Source organism: Calonectris borealis, chromosome 16 (assembly GCF_964195595.1).
Source record: "Calonectris borealis chromosome 16, bCalBor7.hap1.2, whole genome shotgun sequence".
NCBI classification, from domain to species: Eukaryota; Metazoa; Chordata; class Aves; order Procellariiformes; family Procellariidae; genus Calonectris; species Calonectris borealis.
The window spans coordinates 11854047-11878897 of record NC_134327.1 but is presented as its reverse complement, the minus strand read 5'-3'; the positions used below and the strand labels follow the sequence as shown (position 1 = coordinate 11878897).

Below are 24851 nucleotides of genomic sequence, written 5' to 3'. Positions count from 1 at the left end.
AGGGGTGGGGGGCGGCCAGTTGCTGTGGGGTCCCCCAGTTTCAGTCCCTGATCTCGGTCCGCCCGATTCCATCCCCCCAATCTCAGCTGTTCGATGTCAGCCCCAGTCCAAGCCCCCCCAGTTCCAGCCCCCCATCCCAGCCCCTTGACTCCCCTCTCTGATCCCAGACCCCCCCAGCCCCACTGCCACCAAACAGCCCCCCAGTCTCAGCCCCTTCAGCTCCCCCCCCCATCCCGGTCCGTCTGTGGCCTCAGCCTCCCCCAAAAGCCCCCCCACGCTCCAGCCCTCGCCCTGACCCCAGACCCCCCCGTCTCCCCCCTTCCCACCCCGCGGTGCAGTTCCCACTCCCGCCCGCTGGGGGGCGTCACTGCCCCTCGCGCCGCGCCCTCCTGCCACCAGGCGGCGCTGTCCCGCGGGGCGGGGCGAGAGTTGCCACCCCGGCGCAGCAGCCCCGCCTCGGGGGCGGGGCGGGGCGCGGCGGAGGACTTCCGCTTCCGGGTGGCGGCGGCGGCGGCGGCCCGTCAGCGGGGCCTGTGCTCAGCGGCGCCATGAACCGGCCGAAGGCGGCCGCCGTGCGGCGGCCCAGTGCCGTGCCCAAACCCTCCGGTGAGTCCCGGCGGGCTGCGGCCGGGGAGGGGGGGCCGAGGCCTGGCGGGCGGGGGGCTCCGGTCGCCGCGGGCCAGTGCTGTCACGTCTGCCCCCTGTCCCCTTGCAGCGCACCCGCCGCCGGGAGACTTCATCGCGCTGGGCTCCAAGGGGCAGAGCAGCGAGGGCAAAACCGCCGTCACCCTGCTGAAGCCGGCGCCCCCCGGGCTGCCCTCCGAGCGCAAGCGGGACGCCGCCGCCGCCTTAGCGGGCCCGGCGGGGCTGACCGGCTTGACCAAGCGCCCCAAGCTCTCCTCCACACCCCCGCTCAGCGCCCTGGGACGCCTGGCAGAGGCTGCCGTGGCGGAGAAGCGAGCCATTTCACCCTCCATCAAGGAGCCATCTGTCATCCCGATTGAAGGTGAGGCCTCACTGCGCTTCTGCCGTGACAGGCAGGCGAGGATGCAAACCTCGGTTTACCTTTCCCTAGAGCTTCAGCCCTGCAGCCTTTCTCTAAGCCCGTGCACTAACAGTAATGTCCTGTCCTTAAGGGTTTCCCCTGCTGGACACAGGGCTGAAGTCACAGTTTTGTCTCCTGTCCTGTTTGCACTGGGTTGTGTTCATCCTGTCGGATAGCTGTTTAATAGCAGCATCTGAAAGATGGAAATCTTTGAGGCCGAATTGCGGTATTTTATTCATATGTTTCTTTAGTAGACTTTGGATCTGAACGTTGCTTGCTTTTTGAAGTGTCATTCCGTGTTCTGGTATTTGATACATTTGCAGAGGAGTATTCTAGCATGGAGCAACCAAAAAATAATCAAGGGGTGTTGTCAGGTGTGAAGCAGAACTTTAAATAGTGATTGGATAGGGAAAAGCCATTGCAGAGGCTAAAGGTGAGCAGGTTCACGCTTTGCTTTCCTGGTGACAGCATTTCGGGGCAGGTTATTTTGCATGAGAGTAAATACTGATGCCTGTGTGTTGATGATTACAGTTGTCCCCACGGTCCTGCTGGATGAAATTGAGGCAGCAGAGGCAGAAGGCAACGACGACCGCATTGAAGGGGTGCTGTGTGGAGCCGTGAAGCAGCTGAAAATGAACAGAGCTAAACCTGATACCACGCTGTACCTGAGCCTCATGTACCTCGCAAAAATCAAACCAAACATATTTGCCACCGAAGGGGTTATCGAGGTGAGGGCTGCGCTGTATTGGGCTTACTGACGTATCGTTGCTGCCAGCTTGCGAGCATAGTTGTGGTTACTCTCAAGCCAGAGTGTAATCTGCATGTCTTTGTAAATACCATAGCTCTGTGGCAAGCTGCTGCAATTTGTATTTCTTCTTCTAAAGCTTTTCTATGTGCTTTCTTGCGAGATGGCTTGATTATTTTTTTTTATTTATTTTTTGTGGATATTCCAGGCACTGTGCAGCCTACTCCGAAGAGATGCCTCTATCAATTTCAAAGCCAAAGGGAATAGCCTTGTGTCTGTCTTGGCCTGCAACCTTCTCATGGCAGCTTACGAAGAGGATGAGAACTGGCCAGAGATCTTTGTCAAGGTTATTGAATTAAGAGGGCTTCTGCCAGAATGTGGGCAGGCTGGGTAAAACTGGCCAGGGTTGGGAAGGCTGAGTCTGTTGGGGGCAGGATAGAAGCAGAGGATTTATTCCCCCTGCAAGGGCAGGGGGTGTTCGGTGGCCTGTTGCCAAGCATGGAGGAGGCAGAAGTTGGAGACTGGGCCTATGCTGTATTGACAAGGGAGAAAACCAGTGTCCTTGGGTTTTTTAAAGGAAACTCTCCTCTGGTTGTTGAAATGCTGTGGTCTCGTTTGCCTTTTGTTGTCTTATCTTTGCTCTTTTCTGAAATGCCTTTGACAATCTCTACTGATATAAATGTCCCAGAGACTTCTTACTCTCTAGTTGTCTATAGGCATTAACACAATCCGTTGTTTTAAAAAGGCTAAGCTCTTAAAAGACCAGCTTTTATATTTTGGTGGTAGAAGTTGTTGTAAAATCTTTGCTAAAGCTTCATCAGCTTTGTTGCTTGAGAGCGTCAGTGCCCAGAAGAGCTTGGGATGTGATGGTTTGTTTTTTCGCGCTCATGTGACTTGCCTGCAGTCATCTGGTCTCCATTTTTCATCTATGCAATGGTTATGCTACTTTCCTACTTCACAGCTGTATGTTGAAAATAAATACAAACTTGGGAAGCTCATAAATACTCCTCTGATTAACCAGTACAAAAAAGGCTTGAGCATGGTTTGTGTTCTCTTCTGCTTTCTATCTTGTAGGTTTACATTGAGGACTCCCTTGGGGAGCGAATCTGGGTGGACAGCCCTCACTGCAAGACATTTGTGGATAACATCCAAACAGCTTTTAACACAAAGATGCCTCCTAAGAGCATGCTCTTGCATGGGGAGGTTGGACGTAGCGGAGGGGACCTTAGTGCTGGTAAGAAGATGTTTAGGAAGCAGGAATCAAAGGGGTAGGGAGAGGATGGAGCCTGGTCATCTTATTGACTGATGAGAGTAGTTTGTTACTGGATGGAGTCACATGGACCAGGCTTTGAGTTCCAGGCATTGTTTTTGCTCTCTTCGAGGCTCTTTCATTTCTAGGGGATGTTTGAAAGAGGCTTGGAGAATGCGCCTGTCCATGAAACAGTGTGAGGAAGTGACTAGTTGTGGCCTCCTTCAGTGTTGCTGAAGGGGATCCTTGAAAGAAGCTGAGCACGTAAGAGTGAGTAATCTCTAGAAAGAGGAGTTGTCTCGTGAAGCGTGCTGTGTGCTGGTCTCTCTTAGGGAGCAGTCCGCACCCTTCCATGACGGAGGAGGAAGACAGCCAGAGTGAGCTGCTGATTGCGGAGGAGAAAATGAGCCCAGAGCAGGAAGGCCAGCTCATGCCCAGGTACAGTGCCTCTTCTTCTCTTGACGTAGCCGTGTGGCAGACCTGTCTGTGCTCGCCCACTCTTGCAATGCTGCAGCAGGGAACTCCCTGTGGCACTTGCTGGAGGATGTTGAGCATCAGATACAACTCTTTTGAGTAGGTTTTGTTTGTTTGTTTGCTTATAACGCATACAATGAACAAGAAAGGATGCTGATCTCTGGACACAGCAAAGTGTGACTAAGCTGGCTTGTGTGGAAGTGAATAAAATGCAGTTTGTGTGGCCCAGGTATGACGACCTTGCAGAGAGTGTGGAGGAATATGTCCTAGACATGCTGCGGGACCAACTCAACCGGCGCCAGCCAATGGACAATGTCTCCAGGAACCTCCTTCGACTGCTGACTGCAACCTGTGGCTACAAAGAAGTGCGGCAGATGGCTGTGCAGAGGCTGGAGATGTGGCTGCAGAATCCAAAGGTAAGGACACAGGCTGTTGAAGCACAACTCTTCTGGACCTGGTCTGGAATCTAGGATACTGTAACCACCACATACTGTAACTGCCAGTTACGTTTCTGATCTGTGATGGCAGGTGGCTGTAGCCTTTCTGTTCTTTCTCTGCAGTTGACCAAGCCAGCTCAGGACTTGCTGATGTCAGTCTGTATGAACTGCAACACCCACAGCTCAGAGGACATGGAAGTTATCTCCAACCTGATCAAAATTCGTCTCAAGCCAAAAGTCCTTCTCAACCACTACATGCTGTGTGTCAGGTGAGTGAGTGACATGGTCTGTGACAGGAAGAGAAAGCACTCTGGAGGATGTGCCCAGGGCTTTGACGGTCTCAGTGTCTCTGCATAGTGGTTTTAAATACTAGCGTGGACCGTGGGGTGTTCTGTGTAACATTTAAATGAATTTCATTGGCCTGGAAGTCTTTCAGTAGTCCTCTAATACTGCCGGACATATGTGCTGCTCCATCCTCTTCACTTTTGTGTGTTAAATACTTCAAAAAGAAATCAAAGCAGTGGGTCTAGCTGCAATGAAACCTCAGCACCAATATCTCTGGTCTTCCCTTGCAGAGAGCTGCTGAATGCGCACAGGGATAACCTGGGTACCACAATTAAATTTGTGATTTTCAACGAACTGTCAAATGCAAGAAATCCCAACAACATGCAGATCCTGTATACTGTGCTTCAGCATAGCTCAGAGCAAGCTCCAAAGGTAGGCGTAGTGTCTTGTGTGACTGCCGGTGATCCCAGAACCCCACCCGAGAGGTTTAGTTGAGTTGAGGCTCAAATGAAGTCTTTCCACAGACAACTGTATGATCTGTATCATACTGTTTTGAAATTACATTATTGCACTTGCTAGGAATAAATGTGCATGGGCATTTTCTAACTCCCACGTTCTGGGTGATCAACCTTGTGGTAATGAATTTTCATGAGAGAAATGTCATTGGAGCTCCCCGGGGGTCTGAAGAACAGGCATACCACCAGCATTGTTTCCTTGTGTCTTTTTGTTTTGTGGATGCAGATACATTACAATGCACTGAAAGTTTTCTCTTTCTGTATGGCCTCAGTACCTAGCAATGGTGTTCCAGGATCTTTTGACTACTAAAGACGATTACCTGCGGGCTTCACGGGCTCTGCTGCGAGAGATCATAAAACAGACAAAACACGAGATCAACTTCCAGGCTTTCTGTCTGGGTCTTATGCAGGAGCGGAAGGAGGCCCAGTACGCAGAAATGGAATTCAAGGTACCACTTTCTTTGACCCTTGTGCTGCTGAATGTACCAGTGGTGTACTGGGCTCTCCTATATCTGTTTTTCTGGGTGTTCGCTTCTGCGCTTTGTTATCTGAGTGAGTCACTGTTTGTGCCTCACATTTCATAGCAGTGCTCCCACTGCTCCATTTCCAAACATCCATGATTGTCATTTTTGGTGATGAAACACTTTTCCAGAAGGCAGCTTTATGTATTGCTGATTCAACTCACTTTTTTTTTAAGGAGCGGTTTGTCATCCACATAACTGATCTGCTAGCTGTCTCCATGATGCTCGGTATCACAGCCCAGGTGAAGGAGGCTGGAATTGCTTGGGACAAAGGAGAGAAAAAGAGTAAGCAGAACAACCCAGGTTCCCTCTGAAGATGGGCAGCTTGGTAGATATCTTCTGGCAGTTGAGGGAACATTGCGGCAAGAGTTAGGAAGGGGTGTAAACCTCCGTTCTGAATAGAGGCACGGGGGTGCTTGCTATCATCCTGAGGCTGACAGAGTTGGGAGATGTGGCATTTGCGTGGCTGGGTGAATATACGGGTGCTTTTCATATCTATGGAAGCAGTGGTTGAGGGGCTGGGGAAAGGGGACTGTGTATGGAGGGGACTGAGGAACTGGGCCACACCTAGAGGGGCAGCCGTAAGGATTACCAAGTACCTAATGTTGAGAAGACAGGCCTTTGGAGTGGCACCGAAGTGACTGCCCAGATGTCGTCGTCTTACAACGCTAATTCGTCCGTGCTACATCTTGAGGTTTCATTGCAGTGCGCATCAGAAAGCGAAGCATGTGTGCTGTCAGTGCTGGGATGCTTAAGGCTGTCCAGTATACTCTCCCCAGTTTACTGTTGATGCTTCGGAGCCTATCTGCTCTTGAAACAGCCACCCTCTCCTGCTTGGCTCCTGATGGGGCTCTGATGCCTGTGTAGTTTGTAACATTACTGTTTTTCAGACCTGGAAGTGCTGCGCTCTTTCCAGAACCAAATTGCTGCTATCCAACGAGATGCTGTCTGGTGGCTTCACACAGTCGTTCCATCTATCAGCAAGCTGGCTCCAAAGGACTATGTGCACTGGTAAGAGAGTCAGCCTGGTAATCTGCTGTGCATAACGAGTCGCTTTCCCAACAGTATATGACATATTATGAAAAACCATTCATATGCCAGGGTTTGGTTATATTTCTCTGCCCTTTCAGACAGGGAGCAGAAACAGTGTTTTAGCAGGGCTCAGGCTGGGACTGTCTCCCTCTCAGGAATTCCTGCAGATGCATCCTCTTACCAGAAATATACGATAATGGAAAATATTTCTGATTTCTATTATTTGGGCCCACCCAATAGGGAATTTCCAGTTACCTGACCAAGCATGATCCCTGTGGACCCCTTGTTCTTTTGTCTGACTTGCTTTCTCAGGTTGTATGGTTGAGGGCTCCGTAGATAGTGCTGTCTTCTCTGCCTGCTTCTGGTTGTATCCTGGGGTCTAGCTCAAGGCAGGTCAAGCCAAGAATTAATAGTATCCGAGATGTGTTCACTGGAAGTGTAAGCGCCCAATGCCCATACTGTATAGTCCTCTCGTGATTTGAGTTGTTACTTTTGCTAGACTAGCTTATCTGAGGGGACTCCTTCATGTGTAGGTTGGGAAGCATTAGCAGGAGTCTGGGGAGACTGAACTGTTGAATGTGTTCTTGAGCCTCACACAGATGGTGTTTACTGTCCTCTTCATCTCTACAGCCTCCACAAGGTGCTCTTCACAGAACAGCCAGAAACCTACTACAAATGGGACAACTGGCCCCCTGAGAGTGACCGCAAGTGAGTGTGTGCCTCACCCATCGGTGGGTACAGGCGCGGAGCTGCTGTAGCTGGAGGCAGAGGAATTGGTGTTTTCTGGTGTTCCTTATATAGCTCTGTGTTGGAGAGGCTTGGAACTGTGCTTAGATTTTCTTCATCTGTTACATTGCCTTAAAATTGAGGGATGTTGTTCCATTCTCCATCTGTTCCTCTTCCTCTTTCATTCCTGTTCCCTGTGCCAAGCTTTCTGTTTCTTGATGCTGTAATTGTAAGAAGGGCAGCCCTGCACTGTATGGTTTGTACTGGGGTAACGTTAGGGAGCTCAGACTCAAGCAAGCTGAAATGCTTACTTTGCAACCTGAGCAATATTCCATAAAACAATTTGTTTCAGGTAGTTGCATTTGGAGCTGGAGACCAGGGAAGGGGTTGTAAACTAAGCTGTGGTTTATCTTCTGCTCACATGAGCTCTAAGGTCTGTGGAGGGTTTCAGCAACCCTCATGCTGCTGTCAAAAGAAGCGTGATTGATGTCTCATGTCTCCTGCAGCTTCTTCCTTCGCCTCTGCTCCGAGGTGCCCATCCTTGAAGACACACTGATGCGGATTCTCGTGATCGGTTTGTCACGGGACCTTCCTCTTGGCCCTGCGGATGCCATGGAGCTTGCTGACCACTTGGTGAAGCGGGCTGCGGCTGTGCAAGCAGATGGTAAGACTGCACAAAGCTCCAGCCAGCAAGTGGTTACTTCTGTCTACATGTCCTCTTATTGCAACCCAGGGCCGAGGTGTCTCCAATCACATACCAAAGAACCTTTGCATCCCTTAAACCATGTTATAGTCATGATGGCTAAGCATTTGGCTCAAAGCCAGACGTGTATTGCTGTTGCTTTCTCACTTCTTATTTTCTCCTACTGTGTCTCCCTGTTACTAATTTTCTATCATGGAGTGTTTGGGAAATTATTGGTTGTGTTGAGGATGAGGGACTGTGAATAGCCACCCAAAGTTTTGAGTTAGCATTTTTAAATTCAGTTTAGTCCTTTATATAGACCATAAAATGAATAGAAATTTTTAGGCCATCAGAAAATGAAAGGGTTGGAAGTTAAAGTAATTAACCTATGTATTGTATGCTCCTCGCAGTTCCATTATTACAGAATATCAGTTACAAAACCAGCCTTAACTCTTACCCTTTTTGTGAATTCATTCAACATTTGTCCTGAATTTCTGCATCCTTTAAGAGTATGTCTGTTCAGTTGAGCTATATGTGTTTGTGTCAGAGTTGAGGGGGTTGTCAGTTTGATTCTAAAGCATCTTATGTGCTCTTAGTGCTGACTGATTAATAGCAAAGTCTAATCCAGGTCTGGTCAGTGCAAGTGTAATGAGTTAGACTTTCCTGTTGAATATCCCGTGAAAATGTGTCCAGCTTTTCAGTATAGCATTTTAAATACTGCACCATTTCAAATACTGGAAGTCTCAGGGTTAAGTTAGAGCGAGTCTGAAAACTTGCAACAAAGTTGAAATGCATTTTTAGTTCCTCTGAGCCCAGAAGTTTTGAGGAGATTCGCTGCTTACCTGAAGGAGTGGATTTGAGTTCTGAAAAAGATACAGGTATCACATTGGATGCATTTGGGAAAAAACCTGCTGTTATGAAGAATTTAAACCAAATTGCAGCTGAAAAGCTCAATATCCTTATATATTGACTTGTAGCTTTAAGTGTTGTTGCTTCTTAAGTATTGGGGGGGTTTTTGTTCCTGTAATATCGTAAGAACAAGCCCACAATAATATAGTTGCTTGAAGTAAAATTTTTGTTACACTGTGATGCTTTTCTTGAAGGAAGGTAGACAGGTCAATAACTTGCTTAGTCTTTTCTTCTCCTCCTCCAGATGTCGAAGTCCTGAGGGTAGAAAGAATCCAGCTGATCGATGCAGTCTTAAATCTGTGCACTTACCACCATCCAGAGAATATCCAGCTACCCCCAGGGTAAGGCTTATCACATAGACAATCTCATTGTGATCTAGCTCATTTTCACCTTGTGACTAACAATACTAGCTCACAGATTTTAAGATGCTTTTCCCTATTACAATATCTAATAACAAAATGATGAGGGAACCTCTTCAATGTCACGTTCAGGTGGGAATTTTTCCAGGGCAAGTAAGACCAGAGTCGTGGAATGGACTTTCCTCTGCAAGCATTCTGACCTTTCTGCTCTAGAAATTTTCATCTGAATCCTGCTGTCCCTTCTGAGAGAGGCTTTTTATTTTTGAAGGCCACTGAACTGATGTGGCTGAATCTAAACAGTGCATGATTAAGGAGAAAAGCAGCCTTGAGATGAGCTTAAGTAACCAAATCCAACCACTTGTATCTCTTGATGACTTTTGCAGGTACCAGCCTCCAAATCTAGCTATTTCTACCCTCTACTGGAAAGCCTGGCCTCTCCTCCTTGTAGTGGCTGCATTCAATCCTGAAAACATTGGTGAGTGTGGACATTTCTCAGGATACTACTGCAAAAATTGGCCAAAGTGCTGTCTGCTGAAGTCTGGTCGCCTGTGTTCAAGGCATGTGCTGGGTTGGTGAGATAACCGCAGTTAAATAACTGCGTGTTCCCTGTGTGTGCGAAAATACACAGTGTGGGGATTTGGACCAGCATGTGGCTGGAATCACGTTGTCAGTGCTCTAAGTGTGGTGAGCTGTTCCAAAGTGAGTTTGTTGTGTGTCTCCCCACCTTGGAGTGTGTAGAATATAGATAAAGACCCTCACTTTCTTTTCTCTGTATCCCTGATTGCCCTTCTCTACTGCAGGTCTGGCTGCATGGGAGGAGTACCCCTCTCTGAAGATGCTCATGGAAATGGTCATGACCAAGTTAGTATGCTTAAATCCCTACATAAATCAAATAGGCGACCGAAAACCCATATTTCTGAATGAAGTTTGTGCCAGCTGGCTCCTTCCTTTCCAGTGGGACTGGTGTAAAATAAGCTGGCTGGCAGCAACGCTGCAGTTTGAGTGGGAAAGATGCTTTTCCCCAACAGAAATATTATAAGCAAGGGAATAAAGCTGAGAAAAAGGGAGGGATGACTGTGATGTACCTTGTTGAAAAGGTCTCGGTCTCCCTGGCCCCGTTGGGAAGCTGCCTTGTTTTTAATATGATGCCTGATGGAGCCAAGGTCCTGGGGACTTTCTGACTGTGGCTCATGAGTTTTGAATAGGTGAAGATAACCATTTTCTTTTTTAACTTATTTTCTCAGTAATTATTCCTATCCTCAATGTACCTTGACGGATGAGGAGACGCGCACAGAGATGATTAATCGTGAACTTCAAATCTCCCAGAGAGAAAAACAGGAGATTCTTGCATTTGAGGGTCATCTGGCTGCTGCATCCACAAAACAAACAATTACAGAGAGCAGCAGTCTCTTGCTGTCCCAGCTGACAAGTCTGGACCCTCAGTGAGTAGCCTTCTGCAGTCTGGTGCCATAATGAAAGCCCAGTTGATGCTAGTCAGGAAACCCTACTGCTCATAGAGTGGTTGATGTGGGCAAGAAGAGCCCTGAGATTTGGTAGCCTGTGGGATATATGTCACATTTAGTCCTTGTCCTTCTGTTGCCACCTGCACGTAGCCCTCATGCACAACTGAACTGACTGATCCTCATCAACACCAGAATGAAAGTATGTCTGCCTGTGGGTAACTTCTTGTTTCTCTGGCAGGGGCCCCCCACGCAGACCTCCACCACATGTCCTGGAGCAAGTGAAAAGCCTGAACCAGTCGCTTCGCTTGGGCCACCTTCTGTGTCGCAGTCGTCATCCTGACTTTCTTCTCAACATCATTCAAAGACAGGTGGGCTCCCTCGATGGCTTGGCTGTGTTGGGATCTGATCCCTCGTCTCTGAAACTTGAGCAGAGTGAGGGGCAAAAGGAAGCTAAGTAAGATGCAGGGGAGGGTGGTTTACTGCTCAGGAATTAAATGGTCAGCGTGCTGCATCTGTGTTCTGCTGATCTTGCATTGTTATTCTCCTGCTTCCTAGGCCTCATCACAGTCAATGCCGTGGCTGGCAGACCTGGTTCAGTCCAGCGAAGGCTCCTTGGATGTCCTACCTGTGCAGTGCCTTTGTGAGTTCCTGCTTCATGATGCTGCTGATGAATCGACCTCAGGTGAAGAAGAAGAGGAGGGCGAGAGTAAGGAGCAGCGTGCCAAGAAACGCCAGGTGAGTAGTCTCCTGGAGATCAGTTCTGTTGCCTAATTTCTGTGCATCCCGGATTTGATTTCATTGGAGAGGCCAACTTCTTGCTCCACAGAGGCAACAGAAACAAAGGCAGTTGCTTGGACGGTTGCAAGACTTGCTATTGGGTCCCAAAGCAGATGAACAGACAACCTGTGAGGTGCTTGACTATTTCCTGCGACGCCTGAGTTCCTCCCAGGTGGCCTCACGGGTCCTGGCCATGAAGGTGAGCAAAATTAAAATCTTCTTGACTCTAGGGTTTGTCAGAAGCTGAGGGCAGGGTCCTAGATTCTCACAAGTCCAGAGCCAGCACAGTGAAATTGTTTCATGTCATCCTTCTTCAGTAACTTGTCTCAGTCTCCAAACCCCATCAAATGCACTTCTACACCCTGCTGCTCAGAAGCCTTCTTTATTCAACAGCCAAGTAGTACTTTTCTTAAGATAGAGCTGGATTTTGCCATGTTTCCTGTGAAGTTCAGGTGTAGACTCAGCAGATCATGTGCTACATGGAGTAATTGGCAGCAGCTGTTGTCTGTGGGGAATGTAAATGAGTGCCTGGTGCTCTAGAGCATAGGCAAGGCAGCACAATTGCAGAGAGCTCAAAAAGATTGTGCTTACAGAGAACTGAAACTTCAAGCAGGGTAGCTGTCAAGCAAACACACACATTATAGGAGATATGAAACTGTTGTGTGCTGCATTTGGATCATTCCATGATATTTGAAGCTTGTTTCTATTATGTTCACTAGTATAAAACTAGTGGTCCAGCTGTGGCTTCAAATACAACAGCTGTGTCCATGTGACTTCCGCAGGGCCTTTCCTTGGTGCTGTCAGAAGGGGGACTGCGTGATGGAGAGGAGAAAGATCACCCCATGGAAGAAGACTCTGGCGATTCTGAACTGCTGCAGGGATATCAGTGGCTGCTGAGAGACCTCCCGAGGCTGCCGCTATTTGACAGTGTTAGAGCAACAACAGCTCTTGCCTTGCAACAGGTAGGTGTTAGTAGCTGGAAGGCACAAGTGCCCAGCTTATTCTTTGTCCTACTCATGCTAAAACGAGTCTGAGCAAACTGCGTGTGGGTGCAATATCGACATGTTTATATGCTTGCAGAAGAGTTTTTCTGATGCTGGTGCTTGTTTTCATTAAATCCTGATTTCTAATGAGAGGAATTCTCATTCTAGGCCATCCACATGGAGACAGATCCCCAGACCATCAGTGCTTACCTGGTGTACCTCTCCCAGCACGCCCCAGTGGAGGAGCAGGGACAGCACAATGACCTCGCTCTGGTAAGAGGCCAGGTTGCTAGGGCAGAGGGATTGCGCGGGGGAGACCTGGCATGTCTCAGGACAGTGGTAGGCATGTGACTTGCTGTACCAGCATGGTGAGGTTCTTGGGAGCATGTGAATCTGATAACTGTGTGTTTGTGTTTCTGCCTATGTGTTGGAAAGCAACCTGTGTCTTCGATTTCATATCATGAAATTATATCAGAGCGGTAACATCCAGTCCAGCAGCCCATCTCAGATGGTATGGGGAATCCAAGAGTGGACAGTGATTTGAAGGAAATCCCACCACCTGGTAGTGTTTCACAAGTAAGCAGGTGCTAAACCTGCAGTCACATGTATCTGGGGAGAGAATGGGCAGTCAGGAGCCTTAGTGGTGGGATATGCATGCTCCTATAACCAAAATTGGATTTCTGATAATTTTTTTTCAAAGGTTTTGGTGATTTTTTTTTTGTTTGACTTTTATACAGTGATTTTTTTTTTTTTATTGTTCTATCTCTCGGTGCTTTTTTTTATTGCTTTTAAGTCCATTGAACTACATCCTTCATAACAATCTTTTGGAGATTGATGCACGGATCTAGAGGCTCATGTTTTCTTTCTGCCTGCATAGATCTGTTTAGATACGTGGAGAATGTTAAATGATAAGAGTCAGTAGATGTGTTTCTTCAGAGAAATGCAGTTTTTTACTAGGTAAAGGCTCACTTTGTAATGGGATGCATCAGAATGCAGCTGTGTTACAACTGGGGACACTGTAAGGTATCAAAGATGCATGCAAGCACTGGTGTTTTCCATGTTGTGATGGTTCTACTCTTGACTCTACACATTGATCTCCAGAGTGGCGTTAATTGGGCTGATGATGGAAGGTGGAGAATGTGATGCAATGAAGCAGGAGGACCTGGCTGTGTTGTTCAGTAAAGACCTCATGGATCTTTTCCCCTTGCAGGATGTAGCCCGACTCATAGTGGAGCGCTCTACCATCATGTCTCACCTCTTCTCCAAGCTCTCATACTGTGCTGAATCAGATGCAGTGCTTGTTGCTCTTCTCTCCATCTTTTCTCGCTACATCAAACGCATGCGCCAGAGTAAGGAGGGCGAGGAGGTGTACAGCTGGGTGAGTGCCTCCCTGTCTGTTTTAAGCAGGTAGAAGAAACTGAACAAGTTAACAAAAGAGAAGCCCATTGTGGGTTACTGAGTATGTAGAAAACACGTCTGGTTCAAGAATTCCCTGATCTGAAAATAATTGGAGGTTGGCATAATATCGGAGCCAAGTGTATGTGTACACTTGTTAAAAAGCTTTTTTAACTTTTCCTTGGGTATCTTTTGTGGCCACTGTTAAGGATATCGGACTAGGTGGAACTTCGGTCTGACTGAATTTGTCTATTCTCATGTTCTCCTTTCACCTGCATCTCACAGATCTCATTCTCCTTTCTCTCTCCACCTTTGTTCATCCTGTTTTTTTCTGCCTTTTTCCAGTCAGAGTCCCAGGATCAGGTGTTCCTTCGTTGGACTAGTGGGGAAACAGCCACTATGCACATCCTTGTGGTCCATGCCATGGTTATTCTCCTGACACTAGGGCCTCCTCAAGGTTAGTGAAGTGTGCTCAGATTTATTCAAGGGGTCATGGACAATACAGAGAGCCTTGCCTCTATCTGCCATCTCCTAACAGGTCAGGCTGGTGTTAATCCTTCTACTCACAGAGTTGTCCCTTGCAATATTTGTTTGTAGCTGTAAGATCTGTCAGAATATTGCTGCACAGAGTGAAGGATTTGCAGGCTTATTTTTTTGCCTTCTGCAGACAGCAGGAAATATTAAAATGATGGTGTGTCCCTCTCTGCTAAACAAGAAGGACTCAGAGACTTACTGTATTGTGAGAACTGGGCTCTCAGATATGTAGTCACATTTGATAGTGTTTATTCCCAAGTTGTTCCTGACCTTTCAACAAGAAAGTGTTCTGGTGTATTGATTTGTATAGAGAAGGGTAGGGTGTTCTAGGTGCTTATGAACATGGGAGATAATTTTGTATCCACTCTTAAGCAGGGGATGGTGATTTTTATACCTTACTGGATATATGGTTCCCGGAGAAAAAGCCCCTTCCTACTGCTTTTCTGGTTGACACCTCAGAGGAGGCTCTGCTGCTCCCCGACTGGCTAAAGCTGCGTATGATCCGCTCTGAGGTCCCGCGTCTTGTGGATGCAGGTGAGCCTGTGGGATGTTTGTTGGTGTTCAGACCCTCCTGAAAGGAAAGGGAGAGGCTTCCCTGCTCAAGTCCTTTGTGTGCCCAGCCATCCTACTTGGATGCCTTTGGGTGGAGCCATCAGTCACTGCAGACGCTGCAGCTGAGCAGGGAGCTTGGATTTAGAAAGCAGTGTGTCTCGATTTTGTGACAGTCACAACCTAAACATACAGTAGATTCTTTGCTACGTCCCTTAGGACTGTCAAACAGATGTACAGAATATGAGCTGGTTCCGGGCAGGGAATGTTATGGGCTGTCCCAGGGTGATTCCCTAGTCAGCCACGATGTGTAGTTTATGTACCAAGGGTTTGAGAACAGACACAACCTCGCTAACTATCAGACCCCACAGGTTAATCCCCACAGCATTAAGAGCAGAATCCAGTGAAAGCTGAGACTGAAGAGGAGGTCAGTGCCTTTGGTAGAGCTCCTTACTGCAGCGTGGAAGACAGTTCCTCCCTTTCTGATCCAAGTGCTGAATCTTGCTGGCTTTTATAGGCAGTGACTCTTACTTTTGAAGTAGGGGAGAGAAGCTGTATGACTATTGCACTTTCTGTGTATTTTAAAGAAATTGGGGGACTTTGAATTGGATACCATCTTTGTTACAACAATTCAGATTGAATTAAGCTACACAGTTGCCAGAAAACAGGCACAGCACTGCTTCCATAGGACATGGTGTGCTCGCAATGTCGAGAGCAGTGTCTGAAGGATGTAAGCTATACTTGTAGTTACTTTTGTCCTTGCACGGCTTGTCAGTGCTCTTTTTCTTCTTGGTATTCGTCCCTTTCTTACTAATTAAATGACAGCTCTCTATAGCCAGTGATTGAATTATTAAATAATTCCTGCCTGCAGCCATCAACAGATAGGGTGGAAGTTATTTTTTTAATACGAATGATTGGGTTCCTGAGGTTTTGATCAAATTAAACAGAAGATCAAATTAGCCAGTGAGTGAATTAACTGGAAGATGCAATAAGGCGGCAATGATTTGCAGAGCAAAGAAAACATAGTAGGCAGCTGTCAGATTTCTGGCTTTGGGCTCTCTGCAGCCCTGTCATTAACATGTCACTGTTGGTCCAGCCAAAAGCACAAAGATCAGGTAATAAAGATGACCCTCTCTGAGCAATTGAGATGTCTGAGGGCTCAGTGTTTGTGTATTTCAGCCCTGCAGGACCTGGAGCCACAGCAGCTGCTTCTCTTTGTTCAGTCCTTTGGAATCCCAGTTTCCAGCATGAGCAAACTTCTGCAGTACCTGGATCAGGCAGTATCTCATGACCCACAGACGCTAGAGCAGAACATCATGGACAAGAGTAAGAGCTTCATATGAGGCTGACTACGCATTTTACTTTTTCTTGAACAGTTTTCATGTGTATCTCCTGTGACTTCCTTGGAAAAATCCAAACTAGTTCAGCAAACCCTGTGCACAGGCTGCTTTGGCAGCCTGTTGTCACTGTAGACACCTCCCTAGAGCTTGTCTGGATGGCCCTTGGCTGTATTTCCTGAAGCAGAGAAGGATTTTCTAGATTGGACTGTACAGAGTAAAAAGTAATTTGGAGGCTAACTTGTGAAAGAAATAAGGTTTAAAAGCATCATGTTTCAAAGTCCATGGGAACAGCAAATTCCCTTCACTGTGGGAGCTGTACAAAGAGCAACCAATTCTGTCCTGCTTTGCTGAAGAGGGCGAGATGATGATGTGTTTATATCTTTTCAGACTACATGGCTCACCTTGTGGAGGTTCAACATGAGAGAGGAGCGACAGGAGGCCAGACTTTCCACTCCCTGCTCACTGCATCCTTACCAGCCCGCCGAGGTACTGTCTGGGATAGCATAAACTTCCAAATATCAAAGTCGTCTTCCAAACTTCCTTCCTCCATCGCTGTTGAGAGGGACAGGAAGAGCTGTCTTCAGAAGGGGTTGTGTTGCAATATATAAGCAAGCTGCAGTTAGACACCAGTCCTTGCTAGAGTTTTTCACTCCTGTTGAAGGGAGAAATTCCAGTATTCTTGGAGTTTACTACAATGTGTTGTTCTGAGTGATATGGAAAAATAGGTTTTGCTTGACCTCGAGAGAAAAGCTACTGAATTCCTTGGTAGTTAGAGACTGTAAAGTTGAAGGTGATTCAGTGTTGGGACTCCAGATGCTATCTACCATAATGACATTTTTCTTTCTTTTCTTTTATTCTTCTTGCAGACAGCACTGAGACTGCAAGGTCAAAATCTAGTCCCGAGAACTCCCAAGGCCAGAGCCGAATCCGGACCTTAAGCCAGGTCCGGGTTCTGGGCCCAGAAGATGATCTAGCAGGCATCTTTCTGCAGGTACTGGTATAATCTCTAGCTGATCAGCTACTTCCCTGCAGAAGCTTTATAAAATCTGTTTCTCTTATACTTGCATCTTCTGACCCCTTCCTCCTGTGGTGTTTGCAGGCAATGAGGCGGCACCATTACAGCCTGGTGGAATTGATACTGGAAGGATTTTTTTTCTTGTAGTTTGAACATGATGTGGCTTTTGATCATGCCTAATACTGTCAGTGCCTACTAGCGTGTTAGTGTCTCTGCACCTTGTTTGTTCTGGGTATAGTGCCTTCCCTCTCAGCGGTGGATGGAGGATTTGTGAAATGCTCGCAGGGCCTTGATGGCAAAGCTGTGTGTAAACAGCGTTTGTACTCTGGCTTGTCTGCTTGCAGAGCCTCCCTCTCTCCATTGACTCCAGAAGGAGCCTACAGGGAATTAAGGGGCCAAGTTCGTTGCCTGTATTCCCTGGTGATTCCCTCACGGTGTCAGGATTGATAGTCATGTTGGGGTCGCATAGATGCTGCGCCTGTTCCTGTACCAGGCGCTAAAATATTGAAAAAGCTCTGTCAGAAGGTTCCAGTTAGCCCACAGTCAGTATGATTGTACAGGGTAAATGAGTCCTCTGCCTCAGGATGTTTATTGTATAGCAAGTCCTTTCATTTGCTCTCATAAACATATTTCCTTCTGTATCCTACCAGCTTTTCCCACTAAATCCAGACCCACGATGGCAGAATTCAAACCTGCGCCCGCTTGCCCTGGCGTTACAGCAGGCGCTGGGGCAGGAACTGGCTCGCATCCGGCAGGGGAACGCACAGGTGACCGGGATCACAGCACGACTTCTCCAGGCAGTGGCTGCACTGATGAACTCGCCACACAGCGGTGCGTTGGTGATGGCAATGCATCGTAACCACTTCATCTCCTGCCCGCTGATGCGCCAGTTGTACCAATACCAGGTGAGCGGTGTAAGATGAGAATCTTTGTAGCGTTTAACGAAGAGGGGTGAGGAGGAAACAAAGTCTGCAGGGCATCTGCTCTGCTGTGTGCAGACCCTCTACCTGTGTAATGCTGGAAATGGAGCCTGGGGAGCATGACACAGAGGGACTCAAGTTGCCTGCACGTAGGCATCTGGACGCAGGCTGGCCACATCAGCCTAGCATTGCTGAGAATTGGTGCTTACATGCAGGTTTGGGTGTACCCTACCTGGTCTGGTAACTGTGCAGTACTGTGGATTTGCAGCTGTGGGTCTCTGTTGGTTTTGGGATCTGTGCTGTTTTGTAGCACGGACATGTCTTGCAAGCTAGGACATTTGCAGACAACTTGAGAGCTGAAGTCTGTAATTCCTTAAAGAAATCTTTAGAGCAGGCTGCAAATTATTCAATGAAATATCTCATTCCTTTCATCATGGTGAAAGAAGGCACAAAGTTACCCCTAGTTATGCTGGGAGAGGTATTGTGTGTGTGACTGAGTCTTCTGCCTTGCATTTGTATGCTAGAAGCTGCTGCCTTGATTTGAGTGAGCTACGGTCCAACAGAGTAGGTGTGCTTTATGTATTCCTGGCAGTATGTGCCACTGTCTGCATCTTTGCTGCTATCTTTGTTGTATTCTTGAAGCATGTGTAAGCAAGTCTCTTCGGCTGTTCTCCCCAGCGCTGCATGCCACAAGACACTGCCTTCTCCTCTCTCTTCTTCAAAGTCCTCATGCAGATGCTGCAGTGGTTGGAGAACCCTGCAGTGGAAGATGGTCCTCTGCGTGCTCAGCTGAAGGCCTTTGCTGTGCAGTACTCCTCAAGGCACAGGATCAGTGACGGTACTGGCATTGTGCAGCTTTTGGGACTCAGAGTGGGACAAGAAAGGGACAGAAACAAAACTGCACCCAGAGCAGAAAGTGGGGTGGGCTGCCTTTTAGAGAGGTATGCTCAGGAGTAGCAAAGAGATGTTTTGTACTGTGCTATATAAACTCAATGAGGATGCAGACAAGTGATTTAGCTCTGAGGGTTTGCAGTAGACACCTGGTAGCAACTCACCAAGCACAGCAGATCTTTCAGGGAAAACTTCCAATTGCTCAGGCCGGGAATTCTGTGCTAGCTGTAGTCCTGAAAAATGAGCATGCAAGAATGCCCCTGGAACAAGGTCACATCATGACTTTAGAGTTGTTTATCATCTGCCACCTGTTGGGAGGAGGATTCTATAACCAAGAGCTTAGGCATGGAAATGGGTTTGTGGTTATAGAGTTTTCTCTTAGCCACATATCCCTGTAACGTGCAGAAGAGCTGTCAAGGGTTTCGGTGGGAGTAAAATGGCAGTAGCGTGTAGTGTGTTTGTATGTTTGAGTAGTTGTGCCCTGGAGCCACATGGGGCTTCTGTAGAAAGGAAGCCTGATGCGAGGGCTGGCTTGGCCCTGTGATGCCAATGCTGTGATTTCTTTGCAGTTCGAGGTGGCTTCTTGCACCTCACAGAAGCCCTGACTTTCCGTCGTGACCCTGACTTGATCAGCTCCACGGTACGTGCCATCATTGCAACCCTGAAATCAGGAGAGAAGTGCAATGTGGAGCCGGAGCTCATCAGCAAAGGTATGGCTGTCCTTCTGCTCTCCTTCCCTGTTGCAGCAGCAGGTTGAACTGCCAGCCCAGCAAGGGAGTGCCTGGTGTGCAGGCTGTGGGAAGCTGCCTTCTGCCTGGATCAGAAAATGTGAACTGATCTAAACTTGGTCCTATCTTGTATCAACTCCTTCCCCTGCACTGGTATGTGGGTTTATAAACTGTGATCTGGGGCTGGGATTAAGCCTCTTGGCGAACTGTTGGTTTCCACTAACAAAATGAGAAATAGAAGCTTACTATCCCAAATAATGGCTTCCCTCTTCCTTACTGAGCCAGGCTCTCGGAATGCTGGAGTGATTGCCTTTGTGATACTCTTATGAGGTTCCATAGCTTTCACCACATCCTGAAGTTAGAGTAACATCTCTCTCCCTCTTCTAGTCCTTCAAGGTCTGATTGAAACTCACTCTCCGTACTTGGAGGAACTCCTGACTGTCCTCTTCTCAGCTACTGTTGAGACCACTGCCAGGTTTCCTGCCATGAAACCAATTGCTGTGGTGAGCTCCTTGTTGCTCCAGGACAAAGAAGAAACACCAGTGAAGAAGGAGCTGGACAGTTCCAGGTAAGCCTAGGCAATGATGGGAATTCACTGGTAGGTCTGGGTTCATGACATCACCACTGATACTGGCTTTGTTTTCTCCTCAGTACTGAAGCAGCTTGGCTAGGGCCCTCCTCTGGTCTTCTTAATGACTGGCTGGAGATGTTGGACCCAGAGGTGATCAGCAGCTGCCCTGATCTCCAGCAGAAGCTACTGTTCTCCTGGAACAAAGTAAGAGTTGTTGGGGAGAGGGACTACTGTGCTGGAACCACCTTTCTGGGGTACTGCCCTGCACCTGGAAACAGGGCAAGGGGTAATTTTATGTTTTGCCACGTGTTGCTATACCAGTTCCAAAGCAGTACAGGCTTACTAGGAGGGGGATTCTGGTGCATCCTTCTCAGTGCAAGGCTTATGTTTCATCTTATCTTTGTATTTCCTCAGCTGTGTTCTTTTCAGGACTTGGAAGTGCATTACAGACACAACATAGTCCCGTAACAGCCCAGCCAGCTGTGTTTTCATTGGTATTTTTGCAGACAGATAAATAGCTTGCCCAGAAGTGCTATGCTGAAGCTAAGATTAAAACTGAATTTCATGGCTGATGCTATGTTCTGTTAGAAAGTACTGCAGTTCAAATCCTAAATCCACGTGTTGTTTTCTGTGCTGTCTGCCTGCCTGGATCGTCATCCTTCTGTAATACACATTGTATCTCCTACATCCACCTCGCAGCAAGGATCTGTTTACTACATCTCTTCCGTGTTTGGTTCTTTCAGGCAGGGTCCCAGGTGCCCTCCTTCCACCCATATCTCTTGGCTCTTCTCACTCACCAGTCCAGCTGGACCACTCTGCACCAGTGCATCAGGCTTCTGCTTTGCAGAAACCGGGAGCAAAGGTGAGTCTTGTTTTTTGGGCCTAGCAAGGAGTTTTGAGTTGGGCGACTCATTGTGTCTGAGAGAGAACAAACAGAAGCTGAGAACAAGAGCTGCCACATTCCATGGTGCATCTGCCAGGAGATGTAACCTAGCCAAAAACAGGCTTTGTGAGAAGGATGCTGATTTCAGTCATGCTGATTTGTGTACCTTGATATAAATACTACCTGCTGTTTGATGGAAGCAGCACATAAAGATTTGGCTGTGTTCTAAACAGGAAGTGCTAATCGCTGGGTAATCCATCTAGCATTGCCCTTGTTGATAATCTTTATGAACATGGGGTTTGAAAGATGGCTTGGATAGCGAACTGACGGCAGTCTTTGTACCTGGCCAGACTCTGCTGGATCTTTTGGTTGTACTAAACTCCATTAACAGTCTTTCTCTAACCCCCTTCCTGGCATCAGACTCCCAGTTCTGATCTCTGGAGCAGCCCTAGCTCTCAGCTTGTATACATTGCTCTCAAATACTGAAGTGCCACTCCAGTAGTATCTTGCTTAAACTTGTTACACTTATGGACTAGGAAATGCTAACACCTAATAGTAGTAATTCAGGACATGACTAAACTAGCAATACTTCGAAAGCTGGCAGTATTTCAGTTTGCTTATTATTTTATTATTGATCTCTTGCTCACTAACAATTTCATTAATTTCTGCAATCCAGAATAACAGCCAGGATAGGATGTTCTGTACACTGGGACAGTAGGGTCACTGGTCTGATTGTACCAATTGTTTGTGTTGATGACCAACTTCTGGCCTTGTGGTGCAAGACTCCGTGTAGCCGCCACACTCTTGCTGAATGCCATTTGTTCAGCTCCATATCCTGTGCTGTGCTTATGGCAACAAATATTTAGTCATAATCTGGGAACAGAACCAAACCCCTTCTCGGGACTTAATGGATCCTATTTTTACATTTGCAGATGTTTCTTTCTTCACAGTACTCATCATGTTTAGAGACGCTACCATGTGTTTGTGTGCTGCCCGAGGGCTGCGTTGACTCTAATTGCAAATCTGTCTTCTTTTGTCTTCTGGCAGGTTTGACCCAACTGCATCCTTGGATTTCTTGTGGGCCTGTATTCACATTCCTCGCATCTGGCAGGGAAGGGACCAAAGAACTCCTCAGGTAGTGGTCCAGTATCTTCCAAGATTCCTCTCTGGATGGAGTGAGAGGCAATGCTTTCACAATGCCTGATTTTTCCATGGCCCAAGAGGTGGCTGGAGTGATACAGTTGCAGCATGCCAAGTTTGCTGCCTGTACCTCAGCTGGTTACTTAGCTGCTCTGCTATGTTACATATTACAGTGGCAATTTTCAGTCCAAAAAGCTGATATGAACACACATAAGTTTGCCGGCTTGGCATGTCCTCTGCAGCTCCTGCAGCAGTTGCCACAATATCTGTTAAAAGGCTACAGTGGTGAGCAAGCTAAAACCCAGTGTGGGATAATTCCCATTTCACCAAGAAAGGGGGTTGCATCTCTTCTCCACAGAGGAATTTCTTTGGTTTGGTGACTGAATTATGGTTTCTGTCCCATCGCACCTGCTGAGTTGGAAGTAAATGAGTTCAGAAGTAAAAGAGGGGTGAAAAGATTTCATTTGGGGCTGTGATGCATGCTTTCAGAGCTCTCGATATGGGGCCGTTCTTAAGTCTAGTCCTAAGAGATGTTCTATTCCAGTTGGGGAGAGTGTGACTAGAAGGAACTAAAGATCTAGGGATTCAGTTTGGATTCATTTTGGGTGTTCTCTTGCATTGCAGAAGCGCCGTGAGGAATTTGTGCTCCACCTAAAGGCATCAGAATTGATCAGCATGGTGGAGCTGATCCTGGCTGAAGCAGAAACCAGATACCAGAACACAGAAGAGGCTTCCTGCACACTCATCCAGTCTCGACTGCCTTTGTTGCTCAGTTGTTCTCATGGGGACCTTGAGAACATCAAAAAAGTAACGGAGTATCTGACCAGCTGCATCCAGCAGTGGGGAAGCAGGTGGGGCTGCAAATGGGGAGCACTATCTACTCTAATTGTAGTTACTTGTCATTTTAAGTGGTACTTGGACCAGGAAGGTGACTTTAAAGTTACATTTCAAGGCCCTTTTGCTTTCAGGACTTCACGACAAAATGCTTGCCATGTTTTTTGTGGGGTGTGGGGGTTTTTTTTGAGTCAATGGTTATTTTTAATTAGCAGTTCCTAACGTGGGATTTCTTGTCTTCTCATCCCTTGAATCACTGCTTATAATGCATCCTGCTTCTTGCCATTACAATTGCTCTCAAAGCTGAATGGAGACTAGATTGTTTCCTAACAGCTGTGTTAGCACTGTGGGAAGAACAGGAAGATGGTGTATTTGTGGCAGTGAAACAAACTGACCTAATCCTAACCTCGCTTATGGTGGTGTTAGAAAAGATACTGAGTAATCTCCGTGGCCATTGCATTGTACTTTCTCCCAGTATAGACTATGCCAGGGATCTATGGAGGGCAGGTGTGTAGAGAACAGGCTGGCTAGTCTGAATAGTTGTGCTTCTGTCTACTCTTCCAATTGGGATGGGGATGACCACGAGTACCATGTGCAGGAACTCCTCACTGGAGATGTAAGCAGAGCTTTCTTGTCCTGTGCCCCTTTGTAACTGCAGTTTTCCAACTCCAAATGGCCTAATGATGGATCCCCATAGACTGTAGATGGATCCCTGTAGATTGTGAATGATTTGAGTAGTTCAGAAGAAGCAAAGTCTGAAAAAACACTGATTCAGATTAGCGGTGGCTGCTCTTTTACATGGTCTGTTTGCCATATGCAGGAAGGCTGTTACTAATCCGATGGGTCTGGAATGTTTGCTGGTTGAACTGATGTAGTAACCAGTGGCTGACCTCTCCCTTTTTCCTTCAGCTCTGTGGGAAAATGCTGCCAGGACCTTCTGCTTCAGATATACCTGCAACTACCCGAGCTCCTTGTGCCTATGCCTGAGATGCTTCTCACTAGTGAAGGAGCCAGAGACAGCAGCACTTGCAAGGTAAAGTTAGAGGCATAGGAAAGCCCCTGTCCAGTTATGTACCCACAGTGGATGCTACCCTGATGCCCAGACTAAAAGAAGGGGACTGGCAAAAGCTTCCTCAGTCACTCTGGTTTCTTTACCTTGCTCTTCTGCCTGCATTCTCAGGCGCAGAGAGTTCAGGCGTAGTTTATTTTGTCCTTCTTTAAAATAGTATAAGCTCCACAAGCTTCTGTGTGCCGAAGGCTTCTGTAAAGCACAAGTATGCAGGCATCTGATCCTTTGATGTCTGTAGGGACTGTGGACTTCAGATCCTGTGCCAGCTGGAACGTTGCATCTGCTCGCAGATTCTACCTGAAAATAATTTCTGTTAACCCCCTCTGTAGTTAGGAAGGAATTAGGAAACACTGCTGAAGAGCCAGGGGCTCGATTGTGCTTTAAACTTCTTAACTCTTTACTCATTACTTTTCTTCTAGCTCGATGCCCTGGTTCACAGATTCATTAACCTCCTTGCAGACACCAGTGACTCCAAGTCATCAGAAAGCCGCGTGTGGGATGCCAATATGGCCTGCAGGAAGCTAGCTGTGGCTCATCCCATCCTACTTCTTAGGTACGAATCTCCCCTTTCACCCTCTGTGTGGCTGGCGTACCTTGGAAAGCATCCACCCTTGTCCTAGAAGAACAAACCTGCAGCAATCATGATGATTGTGACAGAATCCACATTCACGTACAAAAGTCAAGAGAAAGGGCAGCAAAGTCCTATCTCTTATAATGAGACAGCACCTCTTTTGGCTCCGTGTCTGTCTGGAAACAGTCCTCTTAGAATTGGAGACTAGA

The 24851-nt window shown here is 47.4% G+C and overlaps 1 protein-coding gene across 2 annotated transcripts in view; it reads left to right on the top strand.

Moving 5' to 3' along the window:
- The first annotated feature begins 493 nt into the window (after positions 1 to 493).
- The window catches only part of INTS1 (integrator complex subunit 1), a 29236-nt gene continuing 4878 nt past the window's right edge, over positions 494 to 24851 (top strand). The window contains exons 1-39 of one of the 2 annotated variants that reach the window (XM_075165280.1): positions 494 to 606; positions 716 to 1006; positions 1577 to 1773; positions 1999 to 2136; positions 2865 to 3024; positions 3372 to 3477; positions 3743 to 3929; positions 4074 to 4219; positions 4526 to 4667; positions 5023 to 5199; positions 5448 to 5556; positions 6162 to 6282; positions 6934 to 7011; positions 7536 to 7693; positions 8865 to 8961; positions 9363 to 9454; positions 9780 to 9840; positions 10224 to 10421; positions 10681 to 10810; positions 10998 to 11177; positions 11269 to 11418; positions 12002 to 12181; positions 12371 to 12475; positions 13413 to 13580; positions 13943 to 14054; positions 14507 to 14665; positions 15860 to 16006; positions 16408 to 16506; positions 16887 to 17011; positions 17686 to 17940; positions 18634 to 18793; positions 19416 to 19556; positions 19962 to 20142; positions 20226 to 20349; positions 20889 to 21007; positions 22076 to 22163; positions 22793 to 23019; positions 23912 to 24035; positions 24491 to 24624. In XM_075165280.1, coding sequence (XP_075021381.1) covers positions 549 to 606; positions 716 to 1006; positions 1577 to 1773; positions 1999 to 2136; positions 2865 to 3024; positions 3372 to 3477; positions 3743 to 3929; positions 4074 to 4219; positions 4526 to 4667; positions 5023 to 5199; positions 5448 to 5556; positions 6162 to 6282; positions 6934 to 7011; positions 7536 to 7693; positions 8865 to 8961; positions 9363 to 9454; positions 9780 to 9840; positions 10224 to 10421; positions 10681 to 10810; positions 10998 to 11177; positions 11269 to 11418; positions 12002 to 12181; positions 12371 to 12475; positions 13413 to 13580; positions 13943 to 14054; positions 14507 to 14665; positions 15860 to 16006; positions 16408 to 16506; positions 16887 to 17011; positions 17686 to 17940; positions 18634 to 18793; positions 19416 to 19556; positions 19962 to 20142; positions 20226 to 20349; positions 20889 to 21007; positions 22076 to 22163; positions 22793 to 23019; positions 23912 to 24035; positions 24491 to 24624 — 5624 coding nt within the window. In that variant the 5' untranslated portion in view covers positions 494 to 548. Of the gene's footprint in view, positions 607 to 715; positions 1007 to 1576; positions 1774 to 1998; positions 2137 to 2864; positions 3025 to 3371; positions 3478 to 3742; positions 3930 to 4073; positions 4220 to 4525; positions 4668 to 5022; positions 5200 to 5447; positions 5557 to 6161; positions 6283 to 6933; positions 7012 to 7535; positions 7694 to 8864; positions 8962 to 9362; positions 9455 to 9779; positions 9841 to 10223; positions 10422 to 10680; positions 10811 to 10997; positions 11178 to 11268; positions 11419 to 12001; positions 12182 to 12370; positions 12476 to 13412; positions 13581 to 13942; positions 14055 to 14503; positions 14666 to 15859; positions 16007 to 16407; positions 16507 to 16886; positions 17012 to 17685; positions 17941 to 18633; positions 18794 to 19415; positions 19557 to 19961; positions 20143 to 20225; positions 20350 to 20888; positions 21008 to 22075; positions 22164 to 22792; positions 23020 to 23911; positions 24036 to 24490; positions 24625 to 24851 lie in introns of both variants that reach the window. The other variant, XM_075165279.1, reaches the window with a different exon arrangement.